The 23,985-nt window shown below is 41.9% G+C and overlaps 1 protein-coding gene across 1 annotated transcript in view; it reads left to right on the forward strand.

The window, feature by feature from the left end:
- Positions 1–23,437, forward strand: part of hcn2b (hyperpolarization activated cyclic nucleotide-gated potassium channel 2b) — a 44,146-nt gene extending 20,709 nt beyond the window's left edge. Inside the window, exons 4-8 of the mRNA XM_070832542.1 lie at positions 410–628; positions 11,327–11,473; positions 12,206–12,446; positions 17,661–17,825; positions 22,456–23,437. Coding sequence (XP_070688643.1) covers positions 410–628; positions 11,327–11,473; positions 12,206–12,446; positions 17,661–17,825; positions 22,456–23,426 — 1,743 coding nt within the window. The 3' untranslated portion in view covers positions 23,427–23,437. The remainder of the gene's footprint in view (positions 1–409; positions 629–11,326; positions 11,474–12,205; positions 12,447–17,660; positions 17,826–22,455) is intronic.
- Positions 23,438–23,985: the final 548 nt, after the last annotated feature.

Here is a 23,985-nt window from a genome sequence, read left to right on the forward strand (position 1 = left end):
CTTCTGCTCGGCCAAGACGAGGCGAGGCTGCTCAGTGATGATGATAAGGCTCTTCACCAAACCGGAAACAATCACCAGACACAGAGCAGTATACTTCACCAGGAATGTCTTGCTCTTTAGCCCTCTTATTCTTTAATTCACTTGCGCTATCACCGCTTCTGTCACATTCAAACTTGTATAAATTTTCACTGCAATGTACCTTGAAAGGCTACCTTCTGCAGAGATGACAGGCTCAGGTCATCAGGTCAAAATCACTGTAGCATGAAAGTAAGAATAGAAAAGTAAGCTATTCTATTCTATTCTAGGAGGACAGAATAACACAGATTATTCTCTCCCATCTCATCCACCTTCCGTATATTTTGTTTCCCAACTTATTATCATGATCATTTTTTTTCGTCTCTCCCTTCAGAATGACTCGTGGAGCGAGCTCTACTCCTTCGCCCTCTTTAAGGCCATGAGCCACATGCTGTGCATTGGGTATGGAAGACAAGCCCCAGAGAGCATGTCGGACATCTGGCTGACTATGCTCAGTATGATCGTAGGAGCCACCTGCTATGCCATGTTCATCGGCCATGCAACCGCACTCATCCAATCTCTGGACTCATCCAGGCGGCAGTACCAAGAAAAGGTAAGAATCTGGTTTTTGTGTCCTGAGTTATTTCACTTGAGTTGATACTATTATGTTATGTTTGAGATTGGTTGGGCAGATTAATGGCCAGTTTAACCAAATAACCAAAGAAAAAAGAACATATTTTCTCTCCAATTTTCCCCAATAGTATCTAGACATGTGGATAGTTGCAGTTTCATTTGTCCAGGCTTTGAGATGTCAGCAATGTGATGGCGACTGATTGATTGATTGATTGATTGATTGATTGATTGATTGATTGATTGATTGATATGACATGTAAGATGGAACAGTTGTGTTATAACGGGGCATTACCTGCTGCAACAAATTCCTCCAGGTTAGCTATTTCCCTCTGCTTCCAGTCAGTGTGCAAAACTAAAATAATCTGCTCCTGGGCCTAGCTTCATACACCATGTTCACACTCATAAGAGTGTTCTCATCTTCTACATAGAAAATAAACCCTAAGTAATCTGTGGACTGTGTGTTCTGTGGATTATCCAGAGGTACAGGGAAACTTTTTCTGGAAAGAGGTGTTGCTGATGATATTTTTTACTTCCTTTTTCAATGGTGTGAGCACCACCTCTATGCTGGGTTAGTGGCAGCAATGTCAGAGATGGATATCTCAAAAACTTGGACAAATAAACACTAACCCAGATAAGGTTTTTTTTGTCATTTTGGTGAACTAACCCTTTAAAATCAGAGTAAATAACTTGTGGAGTGGAGAAAAAAAAATCCACAAATAAACAAGGGATGGTTTTACTACAGTTTATGATTGTATCACTGGTGAAATAAATCAGAGATTACCCTTCGCGTACCCAGGTGACCCCTGGTTCTATAGCAAGACGCCATAAGGAGGCTCCATAAAGAGATTTAATCTACGGCACTCTGCTACAACAATGTGGATAACGTGATCACATTTGACATGAACAGAGAGGGTTGGCTCATTTGATTCCAACACACTTTGATAGGAACAGCATCTGTTCCATTAGTTCGATATTCATGGCTGCAGCTCGCCGCGCCTCAGTCTGTCTGCCGTACAACGGCAGATCAAAGCTTTCAATGTCTGCAGGCCAGGGAGGGGAGCTGCTATAGAAGGCCATGCTGTCAACGGTGCTCTGTGTCTTGTTAGCTTCCTTAGATCCTGAGTGATGTAGAGACGTCTTGTGCTATCTATCACGTATATACATGTATGCAAACATGCGCATACACATCAGAGTGATTGGTCAGGCTTTGTTCTTTAGGTGAAGCCTCTGGCCAATGTGTACAACAAAGGATGATTAGGTTTATGTCAGATATCTATGCTATTTATATGCTGTTTTGACCTCAACATGTAGCTTTATTCTCTTTACATTCTGGCTCTTGTGGCTTGGTTGTGCATCACATTGGAGAGATAATCATCTTGCTTTATTTTCTAGGTCATGATATCAGTGAGCATCCATGATGATGTTGAGTTTATAGCAGACCAACACCCATGTGAGCTGGTCTTTAAAAGTTACTGTACGTATGTGTCAGATTCATGAGCATTATCAATGCAGCAGAGATGGGAAACATTATCAATGGATCAGGGGTCCGCCAGCCATAATTATCATGTGGCGGATAGACACAGACACACGGGTTGATGATGTGTTACCCCAGTAGTGTTGGTCAAAGGCAAAGTATATTTTATTATATATTCTATTCAAAATGCAAGTTATTCTGCTGCCATCACAATACAAAGGAGAAGCATGGACTTTTGGTTTTGGTGCTGCTTACGGCATTAATACATTATATTTCAACATTATATATCAAACAATGACCCTGTTACTTCTGATTGTCCACAGACTTTACTGTCCAGTTTTTTCACAACTACCTCGTGGTTTTTTATAACTTGAGTAAATCCACCCTTATGTGAGTCAGTCTTACTTCAGTCACATGAACCTCACTGACATGTTATATGGGCTTTTAAGCTGAGACCCTCAGTCTGGACTCAAGTCTTAACAGTTGTTGTGTTTTTTCAGTCAGCGGCCTCAGATCTGTAGGCTGCTCTGCCCAAAAAACTAGTTCAGCACCATCATCGAAATAAACGTGTCTAAATACACTCTCACAAACTTGCTTTTATATAATTGGCTTTTGATCTCACCAACTTTCAACCTTGTGTTGCTTCCCCATGCATTTTTTTAATCTAATTTTATTTTTCTTTTGATCATGTTTTCTGTTTTTATATCTTCATTGTGTTTTATTCTTTATTATTTTGTCTTTTATCATTGAATTCTTGCTTTTCAGTTTCCCTGTAATGAACTTTGTAAACTTTGTTTAGTTCAGTTTAGTTAAGTGCTATTTTCAACGGTTTTCATTTTTGTTGTTATATTATTGTTGCTGCCTGTGTCTGTCTGTTAGTTGGAAGGCACAGTGCAAAAAGATTTTAGTGGAATTTGGCATGAAGTTGGATCAAGGTACAAGGAAGATGTGATTAGTGTTTGGCATGGATCTTGATCCAATAGCACTACCAGTTGGCTATGTATAAAACACTCAACATTTTGCCCTGTAACTCCTGGCCTGTAAGTCTTAGAGGGATATGTTGGGCTTTGCCCATTTCTGCCTAAATGTTCCACCATTTTGACTTTTCTTTCAACTGTCCCTCCTACAGATTACATTCAGTCCTCACCAAATGTAGTATGTAATGTAGTTAGAAGAACCTCAAAAAAGTCATACTGTAATTGGTTTCCAGATGGGCTATTTGACATTAATGTCATACGTACAAGTCTAACGTACGTCTTCTTTCAGCGAGCTAGACCAAAGAGAAAATTTTAGAGAAAGAGCAAATGTGCTGTTCAGTCTATGCTGGAGTCTCTGCTCTGTGTCAGTTATGCGTAGCTGTACTCTGTCAGCGATGTGACGTCTGCAGCAGTCAGTTCCTGCCGTCAGTGTCATTCTCCTCTTCTTCCATGATACACAACAGTGAAATAATGAAGAGAGTGGTAACACTGCTTGGCTGGACTAAGACAACTCATCTAATTGGCTATCCCTCTCCAGTATCCCATGACTGTTTGTTCAACATTAACCAATGAAGTGAATCACCCCGCCATCAGATAACAGGCTGGAGACACAGTTATGGGCTGGAACTCGCCTCTCCGACAAAACAGATTCTTTGTCTGAGATAGTGTAAATGCAAGCGACAGCATGGACGTGTATTGACACAACACAGAGTAAACAGTTAGCATCATGCTCAGCGTTGAGACAGAAATGTCATAATAGCTCCAGCACTAAGCGTTCTCTCCTGTCTGCATGCACACACCCTGCTGACCAAAGAGAGATGTGGATTCTTTCTGTTTACTGTAGGTTTACTGTAGAGACAAAGCATGGCGGTATTTTTTCTGTTTTATCAGAGTGGACACACGTTGTGTGGTTAGCTGTGTGTTTAGCAGGTCGAGGGGATATAAATAGAGACACAGACAGTAAGTGTGAGATGAGAGGATGAAGATGGAAGGAGATGTTGATGAGAGACTGTAGAGCAGTAGTTCCCAACAGCCCACATTTGTTACATACAATTTTATGTCAGTTTGGTCAAGTTTGCAGTCATACACTTTGAGGGGTAAAAGCTTGACTCCTGACTACTACCTTTACTACTTTTAGCCAAGTTTCACCTTTTTATCCATTACTTATAGGTGACCATTGGCATTGTGGGCACCCAGCCTATTGTAGCTGGTAGCCTCCTGGTCATTGTGACACATACAAAAGATCAGGCCACACCAGATTGCAATCCTGTGTGGATGGTTATTTTCCTCCTAAACACAAATTAGGTGAAGATACATATTTTTATGAATCAAATCATAATTTCTATGCTTTTTTTAATTATTTGAGTCTCTTCATAATCTTTCCACATTCTCCCTGGGATATAAGTATCTGTGTTTGGGAACCACTGTAGTGCACCTCTGTGGTCAAAGAACAACCATTTTTAAACATGTAGGAGAACAGCATGACCAGAATTTGCGAGGGGCCACAGTGGCTGACATGATGAAGTTGTAGATGATGCTTGAGTTTTTGTATGTATGTCTGCGGGTGGTCACACAAAACAGTGTTTGTTGTGGGTGTTCCACAAACGGCACTACTGTAAAGTGAGGCAGCGGCAGCAGCTTAATGGTGCTTTGCCATCTCCTACTTTACGTTGAGGTGACTGGTGTCCCGGTCCCGTGTTTCTCCACAACACTCTTCCCATCTTCATCCCTCCAGCCCTCCCCTGCTTCATCTGTCCATTCGTCCTTGACTGTTGGGCAATACACCATCTGCCAGCGGACAAAGCACATGGACAGAGGGCATTGGCCATTATGTAACTGCTCTCCTGCTCCTCCCCCATCACTTTCTCCCCCTCAAGAGGAATAGAGCAGGGAGGAGGGAGGTGACCCCTGGGGCCTCCGGTGATGAGCACTAGGCCTTGACACATGAGGAACTGCTCATTTCATAACCTGGATGATCACTGAACTGCTTATGTCTCTGACGTGTAGATAGAACACCTCATCTGGTGTTTGACAAGAAAATCTAATTTAACTCAAGGCCCACTTACTTGGCCTTTCTGGAGCTTTCAACCACATTTCTTAGGTGTAAGTGAGTCAGATATGATTAAAAGCTTTAGAAATAGTAAGTGGACTTTGAATTAAAATGTTTTTTGAAATCAGTAATGCGATTTCATGCTCAACTATTTAAGTGAAAGTGTCATGTGTCGGGTCAAGATCCATAAGCAGTTGACCGCACAATTTCCAACTCTCATAACTGGATAGCCTAATTTGTTAGACCCTCCATGCCTGCAGCTTTCAGACCCCTGTTTCTAACGTAGGTTTTCTGTTAAGATTTTAAAGGCTTCAAGGCCAAAACAAGAAAATAACCTTCATGACATCAACCTGGGTTATTTTTTCAGACTTTGGGAAGCTCCAAATCCACAGAAAATACTACACAACTGTTTTCCCAGGCTGAGTATTACTCCTCACGAATAGAATAAACTGAACTTCAGGTGCCAAATCAGTTGAGGGTCCCTTTAAAATACACTGGCTGTAAAGATATTATGGACATGTTCCTGGTGTTTTCCTCCTGTAGCTCCTTTTGCACAAACCACGTTCATATTGCCTCGAATCTTTAAGCTCCTACTCTGACGCATCTGCTTCTCTTTATCCAGTGTCTTTATGTTTGGTTTATATCTACACAGAGATATGAATATGTCATAATGGCCTTAGCCTGGATTCATGTATATTATATAAACATAATGAAATCAGGATACAAGTTAAAAGAGCTGACTTACATGACACATTTTATAACATGAACATCGTGAACTTTCCTCGCCTTTGCTGTAAAAATGTAAAAACACAGTGTTTGTTTTTGCTTTTTAAACCATTCGGACATATTTTTTCAGTCCCTCTATACCATCATTGACTGGGCAAAAGGATACTGCTGAAGTCAACACAGGTTTATACACACACACACACACACACAGATATGAGACTTGTCACATCCTGAGCCCTGACGCTCAGTGACATGGCCCATTAATAGGAGGGCCAATTCAATTTCTTCCTTCCCTCTGTGGCAGCTTACAGTGACAGCCATGCATCATGCTCGCAAGCCACCAACTAGGGGCTTTATGCCCCATAAAAAAGACTTGGTGCTGCTTCAGCCGCTCCTTAACCAAGTCCACAGGCTGAGAGGAACAGATTGGATTTGAGAAATGAAAGGCATTTGTTAGTTTTATACAAGTACTGCAGGAGGGTCTAAGTTGAGTCTTATCTGCATCCACGGCTACAAAGTTTGATTCATATTCAGACAGCTTTGTTTGTCCCTGAGGGGCAATGCATTTGTAGCTCTGCCAGCACATACATCTGTACATATAACAGACAACCAGTAAATTAATAATTAAGTCAAGGAAAACATATTAAGGACAAGGGACAGTAGGAGGGACGTGTTACAATAAAAAAGTTAAAAAGTTCCCTAAGTATAAAGAGAAGAGCAACAATTAAAAAGCAATAAATAAAAGACAACTTATCATAAAGTTCCTCTAAAATAACAGTGATTTAAAATGGGAAAGGTCTGTGTATGTGAGGGACATGACATTATGAGTACAATTCAGCAAATTCTTAGCTGTGTCAGACATGTATGTATTTCAACAATATTTTGAAGTTCAGTTTCTGAACACTTGCCATCATAGAGGGTAAATATTCACTCCAGAAGGGTGTATCTGGTTATAAACAAATGAGTTCTATGCAGCGTGCAAACTATTCATTATTATTTTAATTTAAGTATTTAAATATTTATTATTTATCATTATCACTATTACTGTTCGATGTGGCCAATTAAAGCAGGGCACAGTATTCTCGGCTCAAAATTAGACATGCCTAAAGTAAGTTAAGTTTATGTTATTGTGCTGCCACACTTCAATAGTCAAGGCAGGGATAACATGCACAGCAGTATATTATATTTTTGGTATTTTAACACCCACCCAAGTGTGTTGACAAGTCAGAACATTAACTGACAGTTCAGGATGTCAGACACCCGTCATGTCTCCCATCTTTCCCTTTGTTTTTTTTCCCAGCAACAAACGTGACATCTATGCATTATGGATTCTTTCCAAAACATATTTTGTTTATATTTCCCTCTTTTAAAGAGAAATCTTTGAAAAAAAAAATCCCCACTTTGCTAGAACTGTTTCTTACTTCAAATGTTGCACTCAAGTTTTTTTTGGAATCATGAGGCTATTTGAGTCTCACTCTCATCCCCTGACTTTGAGTGACATGGTCACTAATCTAAGTTTAATGCTGAGAAAATCAGAAAGTCAATAAAACTCCGCTCCTCCGACCACCACTTTTGAAGAGGTGGGGGAACGAGAGAGGGAGAGAGACAGAGAGAGAGAAAATGTCATTTCAGCTCAGTTTAATTGAGACTGCCACACACTGACTCCCAAAGCAGGAAACACTTAATAGAGCCTCCTAGTTTATCCCCATGCCTGATTGAATGAGCTGGATACTCTGGAAGTCAGCTGCATCTTTATTGTTACCGACACACAACAAATGGGGAGGAATCTGCAAAGTTCAAGTGAAATGGTTATTTTTTTCTTTATTGGGTTGGTTAGTAGTCATTTTGGGAAGCCCCCTCTTATGTCCTAAACAGATATGTCTTCTTAGCCTGAGAAGAACATTGGGATTGTTGTCGTCTGGCTAACGTGTTTAATTTAATCTGAAAAGACGGCTGAGGATGACAAACTGTAAGTTTTTTATTTAGTGATGCCAGGCTTTTAAAGCTAAATGACCCATGGCCCGAGGCAATTAATTAACACCGAATGAGATTGAGATTAAAACTGGTTTACGTAAGAAATAAAAGGATGCAGTAAATTGTTTTTGCAGATGTAATTTCATTATGTGGTTCATTAAAGTAAGTGATCATTTTCATTTTGTCATGTGTAAGGTCATGCTGTACTGTATGTGCGTGTATGCAGTGTTTATTTGTGCAGTATATACATCACACTGGAGAACAGTCTGATACTGGCCAATCATGACCTGAAAGAGACAGAGTAGTATTATTGGAGATTAGAGAATGGATTTATTGTAGAATAAATAGAAATTAAGAAGTTAACATTAGCAAAAATGCCTATAAGTTTTTCTGAAAATAGGGATTTCATTTCTTGCTCTGTATTATTGGGAGAAAATCCCTGTAGGGAAACAAAACTAATGAGGTTCTACCATAACAGCCAGTCTGTGCCATATTGAGGATATTGTGATTTGCCGTGTCACCAGAGCCACCAGGGTCAACCTTCCATTTTCTTCTCTAACCCATATGTCACCTACACTATGACAAAATGTAATTTCCTGGACAGCACGCCATCCTATCCAATGCATGTGTCATCGACTGTTGCGAGCAAGGTCATTGTGAGCGCCCCAGCTGGTCCGCCATACATGAAGTGTCCTCATAAATCATGATTGTCTGGTCAAGACTCAGAGGCAGGAAGGTATCGGCACTCTGGGTGATTAAAGACTTGGATTCCTCTAAATACATGCAGGATGTAGTGCACACAGAGGCAGCTAAACCTTCTCTTCTATGTACTGCACTATTAAAACACTGATGACAAACGAAAAGAAAAAAACTAAACTAAACAAACTAAAGTGTTGGGCCATCATAAGCCTCCAACCATTCTTGACGTGGAGTCTCCAAGTCTCTGTAACTCTAATTCTTTAAAACTACTCCTTAAACAACTCTAAAGGCTCACCACCCACAAGTTATATTATTCTATATTAACACACAAAAAAATAGAAACACATTATTATGGTACGGAAAGCAGCCAACTCTTGTTTTCGAGGTATTTGCTGACCAGCAACAGCTCTTAACGCTGACCCCAGTGGCTGCATGCAGTTCTTCTGTCTAGAAAGGTTGGAGACTGTGCAGTGTCCACACACCCTCAAACCTTCCTGAATATTGGCGTTTCAGTGACTAACATAGCAAGCCAGCAAAGAACACACAATGTCCCGGTCCAGCCAATTCAGTGAGCACACAGGGACCAAACTAATATATACCTGCCAGCAAATGTAAAACATAACAAGCCAACCTCTGAAAAGTCACAGCTACTGCAATTATGATGTAATTAAGATGATTATGATGTAATTACTGAATGTCAAATTGTAATTACACTAATCAAAACAAAGTTATCATAATACTGTAATACAGTACATAATTCCTATGTATAGAATATGATTCACATCATTTTCATACTCATCATATCATTCATTGACCCCTTGTGTGCTGAATGAAGGTATCTGCATTTGTTCTCCTCTCATTCATTCCTTGTTCCTTTAATTTTTCACCCAGCTGTCAAAATGACATGTAAAATGTCAAATGAGCGTGTTGTGCAATTATTTCCCACTTTTCAGAAGCGTTTTTAGCTTGGCCACCGTTTTTGAGTTTATCCAACTGAGTTTTTGGTTTTTATTTTGTCTGTGTTTTTCTAAAGTGATTCAGCAGTTGAGATTAAAACAGTGACGTGACAGCTGTCAGCCATGGCAGCTCTGACATCAAAAGTGGAAGGCAAAAGAATAGTAACTCTGCTGATTAATACAGACGTTGCAAAACCACAGGTGAGCTGTGAACAACGACGGCTTTGCTTGACAGGGTGCAATCAATTTCTTTTTCCCAGTCAGTAAGTGGCACTGTAAAAAAGAAGTGTAATTACCAAAGGCTGTGTGAGCAATACTGAGCTCTGTGCAGAAGATTTGAGCTGCGTTTTGTTGTGTCTCTGGTGGTGGACAGAGGGAGGTTCTCCCTTCACCCTAATGGACACTTTACTCCACAGAGGGATGACTTACACTGCTTAACACACACAAACACACACACACAAACTGTGCAGATCTTACGTAACATTTTAAAGCCTTTCCAACAGCAGGGCCACGTGGATTTGTTGCACTCCTTGCACAGTATTGATCCGTTTTCAAACAGATTTTCTGTCTTTTGGTCCTTAAAAAGCTGATTTGTTCCTTTTATTCCTGCTCGTCTGTAGTTTTTTTTACACGATGAGATTTTGTTTTTTTTTTATGTGGCACCTTACTGCATCTTTTTGAGGTATCAAATCTTCTGCTGAATTAAGAGGAAGTGAACCGCTTTCTGCTAGATGCAGGGGTTATCTGTTGTTCTGGGACACGTCATGTGGCCACTATTTCCCCCTTCGGATGTTGGTGTGTGTGTGTGTGTGTGTGTGTGTGTGTGTGTGTAATGCAAGGGTATATATTTTTTGTTTACAGTAAGGTGGTAGCATGGAAAAACCACATAAACTGTCCAATCTTCCTGGTATAAATACAACAAGATTCATTCACCAATTGCCATGCAATTCCACCTTACAGGAGAAGCTATACAGTAGATCCAGATGCTGCTATTTTCACAGGCAATCCAGGCATGAAATGTGTTATGGAGCGTCATAATGAGTTGAGAATAGTGGACGTTCAAGCTGCATTTGATGTAGATAAATAGAACAGTGGTGAACATATGATGGTGTGAATCACTTTCACCACAAGCCAACCCCCATTTTCAGCTCTTTTTTTATCTGGCCACATAGTTATATATTTAACAGTTCCAACATAAATACAAAACATCTTCCTTTCCCAGAATAGTAACTCGAGTACACAAATTCCCACTGGTTCCATTTAATTATTTACCTGCTTTTTTTCTTTTTTTTTTTCTGGATAACAGTCTTCACACATCATGAAAGAGCTGCTTCATATATTTTTTGTTATGAAACACAAAACAATAATAATAATACACATGTTTTCCCTGTGGAATGCCTTTGCTATAGATGTGTCCCCTCAAAACAAAGCATTTAGTGCATCCAGACCACCAGAGACTGTACAACGGCAGCATCTTTCTTCTCTAAACACAGCAGAGCATGATGAATCCTCGTGGGTTTAACAGAGCTGTCATGTTTCCTTAACAGCTTCATCACAGTATTCCTCTTGTAGCCACAAGCCATAAATGGGTCAGAGGATCTTCATGCTTGCAGAGCTGTACGTCTCAGTAACTGCGCACAAGGGCGAGCCATGGCTGATGACGAGAGAAGTCGTTATTATCAACGAGCGAGGTTGTCATGACGCTGCAAAGTCAGACAAACTTGGCAAACTTGCTCCTGTCACAATTAACAAAAGAGTTGCTGAACCCTGTTTTCATTGATTTATGCTTCTGTTTCTCCTCACTCCTCTCTCCATCCTCCAGTACAAACAAGTGGAGCAGTACATGTCGTTCCACAAACTGCCGGCCGACTTCCGGCAGAAAATCCATGACTACTATGAGCACAGATACCAGGGCAAGATGTTTGATGAAGAGAGCATCCTGGAGGAGCTTAATGAGCCTCTACGCGAGGTATGAAAACACCCATGCATCCACCAAAATGTGCTCATTCACCCACAAATACACACACTTCTTCCTCTGCCAAGCAAGTGGACCGGAGTAAATTCATCATAACGCTCAGCTATTGTCTCTTTATCTGAACAAAGAAAAACATAAGCTGGTATTAAAAATTTAATTTCCAGCCTTCTCTGTATCGATTTACTTATTAATTGAACTTCATTTACTCGCTAGTTTTTATCAGTTTTCAGTGAAAAATAACAAGACTTTAAAAGAAAAGAACAGATGTGATTTTCACATGGACGTTATGTTCCCACTGCAGTTTACAGTAAACAAGGTCCTCTAGCTTCAAGGACAGCTCAAAGAACGCTACAGGTAGCAGAAAAGAGTCAAATAGGAAAAGTACTCAAATGAACTGTGCCAGGGTCTCTCAAGGTATGTAGTGTTTGCTCTGGAAACTGTGTTTTTATTATCTGAATAGCACAGAAGACACTTATAATTTCCCTTTCTTCAAAGACATAAAGGAAAATAATAAACTCCAACTATCATGAGTTTGCCCTGAATCAAACATGAAATCAGGAATTTTATTAAAAACAAATAAAGCTATTTTTTTCCCTCTGATGTTGGAACTCCTGCAATGTAACTTTGTATTTCATGCAGCAGTGCGTGGAATACAAACTGAGACTTTTATAATGGGTAACATGCATGCCCAACACTTTGAGTGTTAACACTCCTGTTACTGTTCAGGAAATCGTCAACTTCAACTGCCGTAAGCTGGTGGCCTCCATGCCGCTGTTCGCCAATGCTGATCCCAACTTTGTGACAGCCATGCTGACCAAACTGAGATTTGAAGTCTTCCAGCCCAGAGACTACATTGTCAGAGAGGGCACCATCGGCAAGAAGATGTACTTCATCCAGCACGGGGTGGTCAGCGTCCTGACCAAAGGAAACATCGGCATGAAGCTGATGGACGGCTCCTACTTTGGAGGTATGTCACAGTCTTTGTCTATTCTGCTCAAATTTATCCTATTATTCTATTCTATTCTATTCTATTCTATATAAAACAGAATAGAATATAACAGAACATAGATAACAGAACAATAGAACAGAGAATAGAGTATTTGTTCTATTCTATTCTATTCTGTTCTATGGTTCCAGCTGTGTGTTATTATTCAAACACTGAATCATAATAGTCACACTACAGTTATATCACAGATGTTTATTTACTACTTAAATAAGAATCATAACAACAAACAGATGAAGAAAATAAAACAGCACCCTGACATTTTACTCTGACTTGTTGTGCAGTCTTGCCTTACAGCCTCTTCTGCCCCACTTTCCCAGGCTGTTGTTCCTCTGTAGCTGTTTAGAAACATGTGGTCCCTCTGCCGCCACCGCCACCTATAAACCCACACAGGCGTGCACAAACACACATGATGTGGGTTGCGTTTTTAACATCCGCTGGCCTCTGCGGCAGACCAGAGTTCTCTGGCAGTGATGTTAACGGACCAAGGCGCTGGACACGCGCTCATACACATATCCAGTTAATAACAGCTAATTAGTACAGCAGAGTGGTGACTGATGGGGATGATGGTGATGTCAAGCATAGATCATAGCATAGGGAGGAAATCAAAGGTCTCTCCTCATTCACAAACCCAGCAGTGGGCTTAAACTGGAGGGACAACATGGGGGGGACACAACAGTGTGGTGCAGCGCAGTGTGTATTTGTGGTAAAATCCCTCAATTAGTAAGTAGTGATTGATGTCGGGCCAAACGTGACTTATTTTCACAGAAGTTATCTGTATTTAGATCAGTGGTTAGAAACAATATGTCACAGATTCAATTCATGTTACGGAAAAGGAATACTGTTCTATCTACTGTGGTGTACATTTCTTGGCCTGCCCTATCGGCACGTCATGCTTCATTTCTGTACACATTTTTCACTAGCAAACTTAAACTCCATTGCCTCCATTATTGTATTAATGCATTTAGAGAAGACAGACCTTTGCAAACAGTGTTCTGTGGCTGTAAGTACAGTTTGGCCTTTGGCTATTTTTTTCAAAATTGCTGTCTGGCAGAACACTGCACCATTTGCCCAGCCACAGCCATCATGTTACTGTATTACACGATCTTCATTAAATAACTGCTTGATCCTAAATTAGGTTTGATGAAAAAATTGGAAACTGAGTTTTGTACAGTTGTGTATTCACTGCCTGACTATTAGTCTGCACGAGTTTGTGTTGCTGCTGCTGTGACTGCCAAAACAATCACAATATGTTGCCTGAAAGTCACTTTTGTGTCTTGTAATTAAAATAATTTATTTTCATAGTAGTGCAGATGGGGGGCCTTCTGTAGTTAACTGATTATCTACGAGCTGGCACGAATCTTCAGAATCTAGAAGACAAGGAAAAGGAAAGAATATGTTTAAATGGGTACCACATCAGGAGTTTTCCCAGTAAACTTACTGTATGTTTTCCACGAATGGGGACAGGAAATGGTCCAACCCATGCTCAAGGAAAAGGTTAAGGCAGTTATGATCCCAAATAGTGCTTGGAATAGTCAAATTCACTGCTAAAATTCACATCACCCAGTGGTTTGAACAGTTTTTTAATGTGGCCCTTGTGATTCTATTAGTAATATTATCCTGTCCCAGCACTAATGATCCTAGCAATATGCAAGTGGTTGTTTCATCCATAACCAGGAAGATCCCAAGTGATGATTTATGAAAGGACGTCTGGGACATCTTGTGGCATCTGTAATGCTTAAAACTTAACCTTCATTTCTCGAACATGACTGGGCAAATATTAAGTAAGAAAGAAAACTCAAAGACTTGTTACAAAACTATGTCTTTCCACTGACATGTAGCACATTTTACAATGCTGTATATTCAGAACCACAACACTGTTGACAACAGAGTAATGGTGTGACTACATGTCATAGTTCTGTCTAAAGGGCTTTATGCAGTACATCCTGCAGCTTTTATTTCCATTACAGCAGCTGACCATGAGGAGCATAACCACCAACATGCTTTAGGAAGTAGAGCATCTATCTGCGTAGGTTATTAATCATTAATCTACTGAGGGCAGATAAATCCTGTATCAGATAGGCAGAAAACATGGTCACACTCAAGGTCACATTTAGATAACCTCTGAATAAAAAGCCACTGGATCCTGGCTCATAGTCAGTGAATGTATGTGTGTCTATGTGAGTATACTGTATGTACAGTGTGCATCTGTTACATAAAGACAGCATACGAGGAAAGAGTCACGCAAAATAAATAGGTTAATGCACAATAAGTAAATACACTTATTTGCTTTCTTGCCAAGAGTTACATGAGCAGGTTAATACCACTTACATGTCTGCATTTAGTTTAGCTTATCACAAAGACTGGAAACAGAGGAAACAGCCGGCCTAGCCGTGTTGAAAGGTCACTTCTTAATGTTACTAATATGGCCGCTGTGTGTGTTACTTTTGCAGCTTCTCATTTTTACACTTTGGTTTTTGTGAGCTTTAGAGCTACAAGTAGCAAATTTATTTTTACCATCAGACAGGTAGGCTGGACCAGGCTAGCTTTTTCCCATCCGTTTCCAGTCTTTGTGCTTAGCTAAGCTAACTGAATGCTGGTGGTGGCTTCAAACCTAATGGACAGATATGAAAGTGGCATCGATCTTCTCATCTAATTCTCATCAAGAAAGCAAATATGCATGCTTCTTCAAATGACAAACAACCTCAGTTATATATCGTGATAATATTTTGATCCTTTTTAATGACATGTGTGAGTCCCTCCTGGTTTGTGTGCTCTGCGCAGCCACATTTGCTACAGTCACGAACAGACAGTTATAGTCCATTCCAGTGCAGTGCCCCTATGCATGCTCTTAATGGAGTCCACTCGCGTTTCGTTATCTTTCTCCCTTTCCCACAGAGAATCAGGGGAGGTCGACCTTTCAGGTGGGGGGAAAAGGAGGTCTTTTGGTTGTCAAGACAACAGTCAGCCCCGGCCCATAGAAAGAAGAAAGCTAGAGATAGAAGATACAAGGGGGAGTGAAGGGGAACAACTGAATGTAATGAAGCTTAGCTGCACATCTCCAAATATAGAGTGTGCTTCCTTCACACAGCTGTCAGTGCTGTACCACTGCTGGAGGAAATACTCAGTTTTACTGTCTGTGGGCCAAACTGGCTGTACACAGCCACTGCATGTATAAACCACTTTCATTCAGATAGCTGAGAGAAGGCCGAGAGTTTACTACAGCCCAGACTGTGAAAAGCTCAATGAGTAGTTTAAATGTCAGAATGACTAAAATACACTAAACGTATACTTTTTGACTTGAAGTGGAATGAATTACTCACTAATAGTAGAAGTCGTAGTAGTATTTATGTACACTCCCCTCCAAAAGTATTGGAACAGTGAGGCCAATTCCTTTATTTTTGCTGTAGACTGAAAACATTTGGGTTTGATATCAAAAGATGAATATGAGACAAGAGATCAACATTTCAGCTTTTATTTCCAGGTATTTACATCTGGATCTGATACACAACTTAGAAGATAGCACCTTTTGTTTGAACCCACCCATTTTTCATGTGAGCAAAAGTATTGGAACATGTGACTGACAGGTGTGTTTTGTTGCCCTGGTGTGTCCTATTACATTGATTATTCAAACAACAAATAGCGTTGAATGTCTACGTTCAGTTTCAGATTTGGGTTTTGCCTGTGCAGACTGCATTTCTAGTTAGAGGCCTAATCAACAAGAAAACCAGAGAGCTGTCCATGGGTGAAAAACAAGGAATTGTGAAGCTGAGAGAAGATGGAAAATCAATCACAGTCATTGCACAAACATTGGCCATAGCCAGTACAACCATTTGGAATGTCCTGAAGAAGAAAGAAACCACTGGTGTACTAAGTAACAGACGTCGAACGGGTAGACCATGAAAACAGCAGCAGTTGACAACAGAAACATTGTGAGAGCTGTAAAGAAAGACCCTAAAACAACTGTTGACATCAGCATCAACCTCCAGAGAGCAGGAGAGAAGGTGTGACAGTCTACTGTTCACAGAAGACTTCATGAACAAAAGTACAGAGGCCACACCAGAAGATGCAAACCACTCATTAGCAAGAAGAATAGGAAGGCCAGGCTGGGATTTGCCAAAAAGTCCAGAGACAAGCCTAAAAATTCTGGGACAAAGTTTTATGGACTGATGAGACAAAGATGAACCTTTACCAAAGTGATGGAAAGGCTAAAGTTTGGAGAAAGAGAGGATCTGCTCATGATCCCAAACATACAAGCTCATCTGTGAAACACAGTGGAGGTCATGTCATGGCTTGGGCTTGCATGGCTTCTTCTGGGATGGGCTCATTCATCTTCATTGATGATGTAACACATGATGGCAGCAGCAAAATGAACTCAGAAGTCTACAGAAACATTTTGTCTGCCAATTTAAAGAAAGCTGCAACCAAACTGATTGGGAGATCCTTCATGGTGCAGCAAGATAATGATTCAAAACACACTGCCAAAACAACAAAGGAGTTCATCAGGGGCAAGAAGTGGGAGGTTTTAGACTGGCCAAGTCAATCTCCAGACTTCAACCCTGTAGAGCATGCATTTTACCTGCTAAAGAGCAGACTGAAGGGAGAAACCCCCCAAAACAAACCACAACTGAAAGAGGCTGCAGTGAAAGCCTGGAAAACCATCACAAAAGCAGAATGCAAAAGTTTGGTGATGTCAATGGGTCACAGGCTTGATGCAGTTATTGCAAGCAAAGGATTTGCAACTAAACATTAAGTCTTTTCACGTTAATGTATTTTAAGTCTATCTGTTCCAATACTTTTGCTCGCCTAAAAATTTGGTGTTCCGTTACAAATAATGCTATCTTCTAAGTTGTGTATCACATCCAGATGTAAATACCTGGAAATAAAAGCTGAAATGCTGATCTCTTGTCTCATATTCATCTTTTGATGTCAAACCCAAATGTTTTCAGTCTACAGCAAAAATAAAGGAACTGGCCTCACTGTTCCAATACTTTTGGAGGGGAGTGTATATGGACATCAACTGAGGCTAAAAAACAAGATCCTCTGGTATACGTTTTTTTGTAATAGTGTGATAGCGGGGTATCAATTCTGGCTGGTATCTCTGCTCTTTTCTCTGTCACTGACATCCTGAAATCTGTCAGTGTGTCATTTTGTGGCTCTTCTCTTTCACCCCATCAGAGATCTGTCTGCTGACTCGTGGCAGACGGACAGCCAGTGTGCGAGCGGACACCTACTGCCGCCTGTACTCCCTCTCTGTGGACAATTTCAATGAGGTGCTGGAGGAGTATCCCATGATGAGGAGGGCCTTCGAGACGGTTGCCATTGACAGATTGGACAGGATCGGTAAGTTTTAACAGTGAATTACCATGTAACACGTTGATTGGTGTGTGAAGCTGTTCAAATCTTTGTAAAACTGATCTGTCAAAGTCTCAAGCATTTAATTTGGTTTAGTGTGATCTTAGTTTACATTTCTAAGCTCATGTTAGTCAGTGTGGCTTTTATTTTAAGCCCTTCATTGTCTCTCTAGAACAAAACACAACAATGAAACAAATGAATCTTTCCATCCAGACCTTATTTATGAGGTCTTGGAGATCTGCTCACACATAATTAGCATTCCGCTACATTGATTAAAGCCACAGGTATAGCCTTCATGAGACGAAATGAAGCGTAAAGAAATGTATTCATTCATTAATGTGATGTCTCTGTCAAAACACTGCGCTCTGTGACAGCTGTGATGTAAATTATGAATGATCCTAACAATGTGTGGGAGGATGTGTGAGGTGGAGGAAAGGAGTGATGGTGAAAATGTATTCACAGCTGTGAGGAATTTATTATGTAGTTTCTCAAAAGTAAAACTGTCATTTAACATATGTGACACTCAGCAGAAACTGGTGAGTATTATCACTTTTTTGGATGTCTGTACTCTTTCTCGATTAAATCACTGATTTGTTAAAATGATTACTCTGCATTCAAACCAACACATGTTCAGACAGAGTCACTGCTGAGACATGCACAGACCTGCTTTGTCTTGCAAAGCCTTGAAGCGCCTTGTTATCTAGTAAACAGAAACATGTTCTTTTTCATGCCCCCCAAGGTCAGCAGCACTGCTGATGTCACATCCCCGCGTCACATGACCACACTTCACATGTTTACAAAAGCCCTGCATCCGCCACCTGCCAGCTGTTGCCATAGCAGCTAGATTCCACACATGAGCAGTCTTCAGTCAGTCAGCTCACATATTTGGAGGGAGGCTGACATGTCTGCTTCAAGTCCTAACCACCAACCAAATATTCCCTGTGGCTTCCATGCGCACTTGATGAATATTAATCACTAATAATGTGTTCTATTGTTTGACTTGAAAAATGTGGTTCGAACACACAGACAACTATCAGAAGCCATGCTAAGAATATAAAATAAACATTGCTACTTTTAGAGGGTTCATATCATGCAAAATGCATTATTTCAACATAAATATGTCTACCCGGTGTTCCTACAGACTGCCAAACTGTGAGAAAAGACCATTCTCGCTCTGTTTCTCCTGCTCCATCTTTCAGTAAATGTGTGTGAAAATATGCTGTTTAGATTTCACTCCCCTTGTGATGTCATAAGGGGAACTCTTGAACATGTGACCCCCAGCCCTTCAGCAGGCCCACTGTCCCCGCCCGCTGAAAACCTTATGAATACACCCCGCTATCAACAATTGTTTTTTCCTCACTAACACCAGCTCCTGGTAACACAAAGATGTTGAGGACGTAAGTAAAGCCACAGATTGTTCTGTTCCCATAAAGAGAAAACATGTTTTTTGAGCATTACACCATGTAAACCTGTTCCAGCAAACCCTCCAGATACTAGTATGACCTTTAAAATGAGCAGAATATGGGACATTTAAGTGTTAAAGTGTTGTTTGGAGGGCCTCCACAAGATGTATAAGATGTTGGGCACCTGTGACTAGGAGTGCTTATTTGGGATTAGTTCAGCCTGGCAGACCACAGTCACCCACGTTTTTGATGGAACCGGGCTTGCTGCAGGACCCGTCCTTATATTTTCATAAAAACAGTCTTTACCATGTGAGCCATCCTCACATAGAGAGGCGTTAATCCTTTATCCATTGTCTCCAAACCCTTAAAGCATCAAATTGTAAACACAGTGTCACATAAGATCAGCAGAAGAAGCTGTACAGCACTGGTTTAAGGGGGAAATGGAGGTGTTACTTGGTAATGAATAGGCATTGTTGTGAAAGCAACCATACAACAGCTGTGTGAGTTCTGCAAAAGAGGCAGCTTCAGCTCACCAACTGCTTCAATTTCAAAAGGGCTCTAACCTCTAAAAGGCTTAATAACCCCCATTAAACACTGGCACCTGAGACAACTTGTGTGCCTTCCTCCCTATCAGGTGGTGCTTGTCCTGTTCCTTTTTCTTTCAGCTCACCCTGAAGGGCCATTAGCGACCCATTGCCACCCTTGAGTGTGTTGCCTGTAGCATATGCTTGCCATCCATTAGTACCCACGATGCACACTAGGCTGGTACTACCAGGCAGAGGAAAACACTCTTGTTCTACCAGTGTCTAGCTTCCTCAGGAGGAAGTGTGCTGATAACCCCTGCCATTCTCAAAGAGAAACTCTGTCTGTGTTACCACCAGCCTTTTCTAGGCTGCAGCACAGCGAATGGGGATTCCCCTGCCTCCTGCCCCCACACCACGACGGAGGACCTCATCACCATGCCACGTCTGCCAAACTGTGTGTCTGTTTTCGGTCCACACATGGAAACCATGCAACAGGCTAGGAGAGTCACCATAGTCTGGAACTGTCTCCTTCCACCCCTCTCTGGCCAGGCGGCTGACTGCGTAAGGGAGGAAAAAGTTTATGACCAGCCTTTTTGAGCTCTTTGTTACATAACTACCAGTGACAGTAGTGCAGAAGAGCTATACGAATCAGCTTTATTATACAAGGAATATTATATACAAGGAATATGACTCAATTTTCCCCCATGTACACAGTTCCCTACTTGTCTATCTTCTGCGAGTCCCTCTTCATCCCCAAGGCACAGCAGATGGTGGATCATCTGGATGCAGCTGAGAATCTTGTCTTTTCGTCTCAGCCTTCTTCCACAACAGCATGTGTTGAGAAGAGAGCCTCCATGACTGGCCTTTAGCATCATCATCATCGTCGTCATCAGCTGGTTCCATGTGTTCCAACATTTAAGCCCTCCCATCAGCTGGGTGCACTAATAGTAGCATAAACTTACAGTGCCAACCCCATGTGTCCTGAAGAGAGTCCAGTGAAACCTGGATGGAAATGGATGTTGCACAACACTTTACCACAGTTAAGACTAACCGTTTTAGTCTTAAATGTGCTCTCCCAAGAGGCTCCCGCAGCGAGGAGTCAGAAGCATTAACATCTCTGTGAGTCATTCACAGCTTGATGTTACATGAGACTTGTTGAGGTCACATGTGAGTTACTGAGGTGGCTGGGTCCTCGTGAGTCATCAGAGTCACTTGCATTAAGTTGTGAACTGGTATAAAAATGCTTGCGAAGGGATGTCAGAATGGCATAAACAGCTGGGTCTTGATCAGAAGAGGGTTCTGTCATTAGCATTGATCCTGTCCAGAGTTTGTTGCATCTCCATGATGTATACTGCAGGCTTGTGCATTCCCCGTTGCATTAGAGTGCATATATTGCATTTGTGTTCTGATGTTTGGGTGTGTCCTCCCTCCCATGTGCTTTGAGACTCTGCAGATCTGATACACATAGACGACTTGCTGATGCTTTCCATTTCACGACAGGAAGTGGAGTCTTCCAAGATGCTGGTTATCTCATCTAATGTCATTGTTTTGGCTTCTGGTTATTTAATACCAAGTATCTGGGGGGACACTGTGATGGGGACTCCATGATCACATGCATGGGGTTTTCCATCAACTACAAAATTGCACACTATTGTTAAATCAACAGATACAGGGACTGCTCAAGCACGTGTTTTTTCACCACAGTCACAGCACAGGTGGTGATGTCTCTGTCAGGTGCCCCTCTGCTTCTGAATTTGTGGCCACTGCACTTATGATGGATTGATCTGTGGCTTGACCGGCTGTGCTGGATCCAGTGCACTGCAGGTAGCCTAGAGTTCATCTTCCTGCACAGACATGAGCTGGTTTGGCCCTTTGGATCTGCAGCTTGGAAGTATCTCCCTTTACGGACTCGTATTTAGAGATGCATTGTGAATATTGTGATTCACAGACCAATCGCAGATATCAGTGTGTTCAGCTGGCCCTTTGTTCGCTGTCTCTTGAGTTTAAGGAGAGCTGAGATGTGAGTTTACTGCTTCTTCATAGGACATGCCACCATCTAATTCAGTGGAAGGTGCATCAGTTGTCTGTGATGCTTCATATTTGTGGGGGTTAAGCAATAATTAGGCCTGTTACAGTGTTACACCCATACTCACAGAGTTGGAGTTACATCCAGATAACTATTATTTTCCATGTGCAGGGGCACAGACACACACACACACACACACACACACGCACAGAAACACATGCAATTATTCATCACATACAGGTAGCACATCCATAGACATAGAAGCAGAAATAACTAAATGCTTTGGCAGCAGACACGCTCTCTCTCACACTGTCAGCACTGAGGTGACTCTGCAAAAACACAAGCCTAATCCCATAACAGGGAATCAGTACAAAAGATAAGGTGCTCTTATTTCTCTCTCTATCTCTGTGTGTGTTTGTCAGTGATGGATTTTGTGCTTGGAGAAAACAACAGATAGCTCCATATACAGGCCACAAATAGAATAAAGAATACAGGTAAAATGATAAAGCTGTTATGTGTGTCTAGTGAAATTGACTGAGAATAAAAGAAGCTAGAATAATCGGGATCAAATTTGACCTGTAGTACTACGCTTAAACTTTTTCTGTCTGCAACCGAAAACATCTACCTCAACAACAATGCTACTTTGTGTCTTCATGTCATTGCAGGCAAGAAGAACTCAATCCTGATGCACAAAGTTCAGCATGATCTGAACTCAGGTGTTTTCAACAACCGTGAGAATGAGATGATCCAGGAGATAGTTAAATATGATCGGGAGATGGTTCAGCAAGTTGATGTACCACGGTCGCGAGCCATGTCCATGACACCTCCTCTACATGGCGGGATGTATCCTCCGCCAGGCTCCTCCACCCAAACCCAGAATTCAGCAATTGCCACTCTGCAGCAGGCCGTAGCCATGAACTTTTGCCCCCCCATGCAGGGAAACTCGATGGGAGGGGGAAACTTGCAGTCCCCCAGGATGGTGAGGAGATTCCAGGTGATGGAAAGCGTGTCCAGCCCTGTCTCAGCGTCTCCACTGCAGTCTCAGCTCCTTGCTTCTGGTGCCTTTGCCCCCATCTTGACCAGCCCCCCTGTCCAGAGCCCGCTAGCAGTTGGTGGCCGATCATTCCAGTATGGATCCAGTGCCCTGGCGGGTCCCACCTCAGGCTCCCAGCTTTCTCTAGCCCAGCAGCACATAGCCAGCCCTGCACACCGGTCCAGCGCACATAAGAGTACCCATTCCCTGCAAATGGGCAGCCTGAGTCAAGATGCCAGGGCACTGTCAGCCTCTCAGCCCTCACTGCCTCATGAGGGGGCGCAACCGGGTGCCCCTAGTCCGCCCCAGTCTACACGAGTCTCCTCCACTTCCATTGGACCCTCTCAGACCACATCAGGTCACACAGGTGTCCGGAGCGCTATACCACATAGGGTGGTACTGCCCCACCAGATGTCTGTGGGGGCCTTCCCTGTAGCATCCCTGCCTGGTTCGGTGCAGGGTTTTGGGGCTGGTGCAGGGCTGGCAGTAGGGGGGGTGGGAACAGGTCTCGGGGACTCAGGACTACCCAAGAAGGACTCGATAGTGAGCCTCCCCGAGACAGACCACATCAAAGTCAGATCCAGGCTATCCTCAAACTTGTGATCTTAATTAAACTCGAATGGAGGAGTGACTCAATGAGGGGGCTCGACTGCAGGAACACAGGGCAGGGGGTGGGGGTGGAATTTCTATTCTTTCTCCTACAGTCCCTCTTCTCCCTGCCCGCTCCAGTTTGACTATCCGAATGTATGAATGTTCAGTGAGTGGCAGCAGGGAGACTCAGAAGAGACTGTTCTAACATAATAAAGTCTGTGTGGTGACTTTTGAATCTGCAGCATTGAGATATTTCTACTCACAGACATAGGAGTTGGTAAAGTAGCATCCTCTCATCGCCGACTTAACAACATATGGGTACATCTGCTTTACTATCCTCTCATTCACCTCATTTAATGCAAACCGGGTGGATGGGACTAAAAGAAAATCAGGGACCTGCTTCAAATATCAGAAGTTGGCACTTTAATGGGGTTTAACTACTGTATCTACCACATTTTGTCAGTAGGCTGGCTGTAATAGATGATCCTCTCATAAAGGCATAGTAAGTGTAGTTTTGTAAAAAGTTTGAGGATCAGAATGACGTGTTTTTCTTGTGTTTCTTAAACCTGCA

The sequence above is a fragment of the Pempheris klunzingeri genome, chromosome 6 (assembly GCF_042242105.1).
Source record: "Pempheris klunzingeri isolate RE-2024b chromosome 6, fPemKlu1.hap1, whole genome shotgun sequence".
Taxonomy (NCBI): Eukaryota; Metazoa; Chordata; class Actinopteri; order Acropomatiformes; family Pempheridae; genus Pempheris; species Pempheris klunzingeri.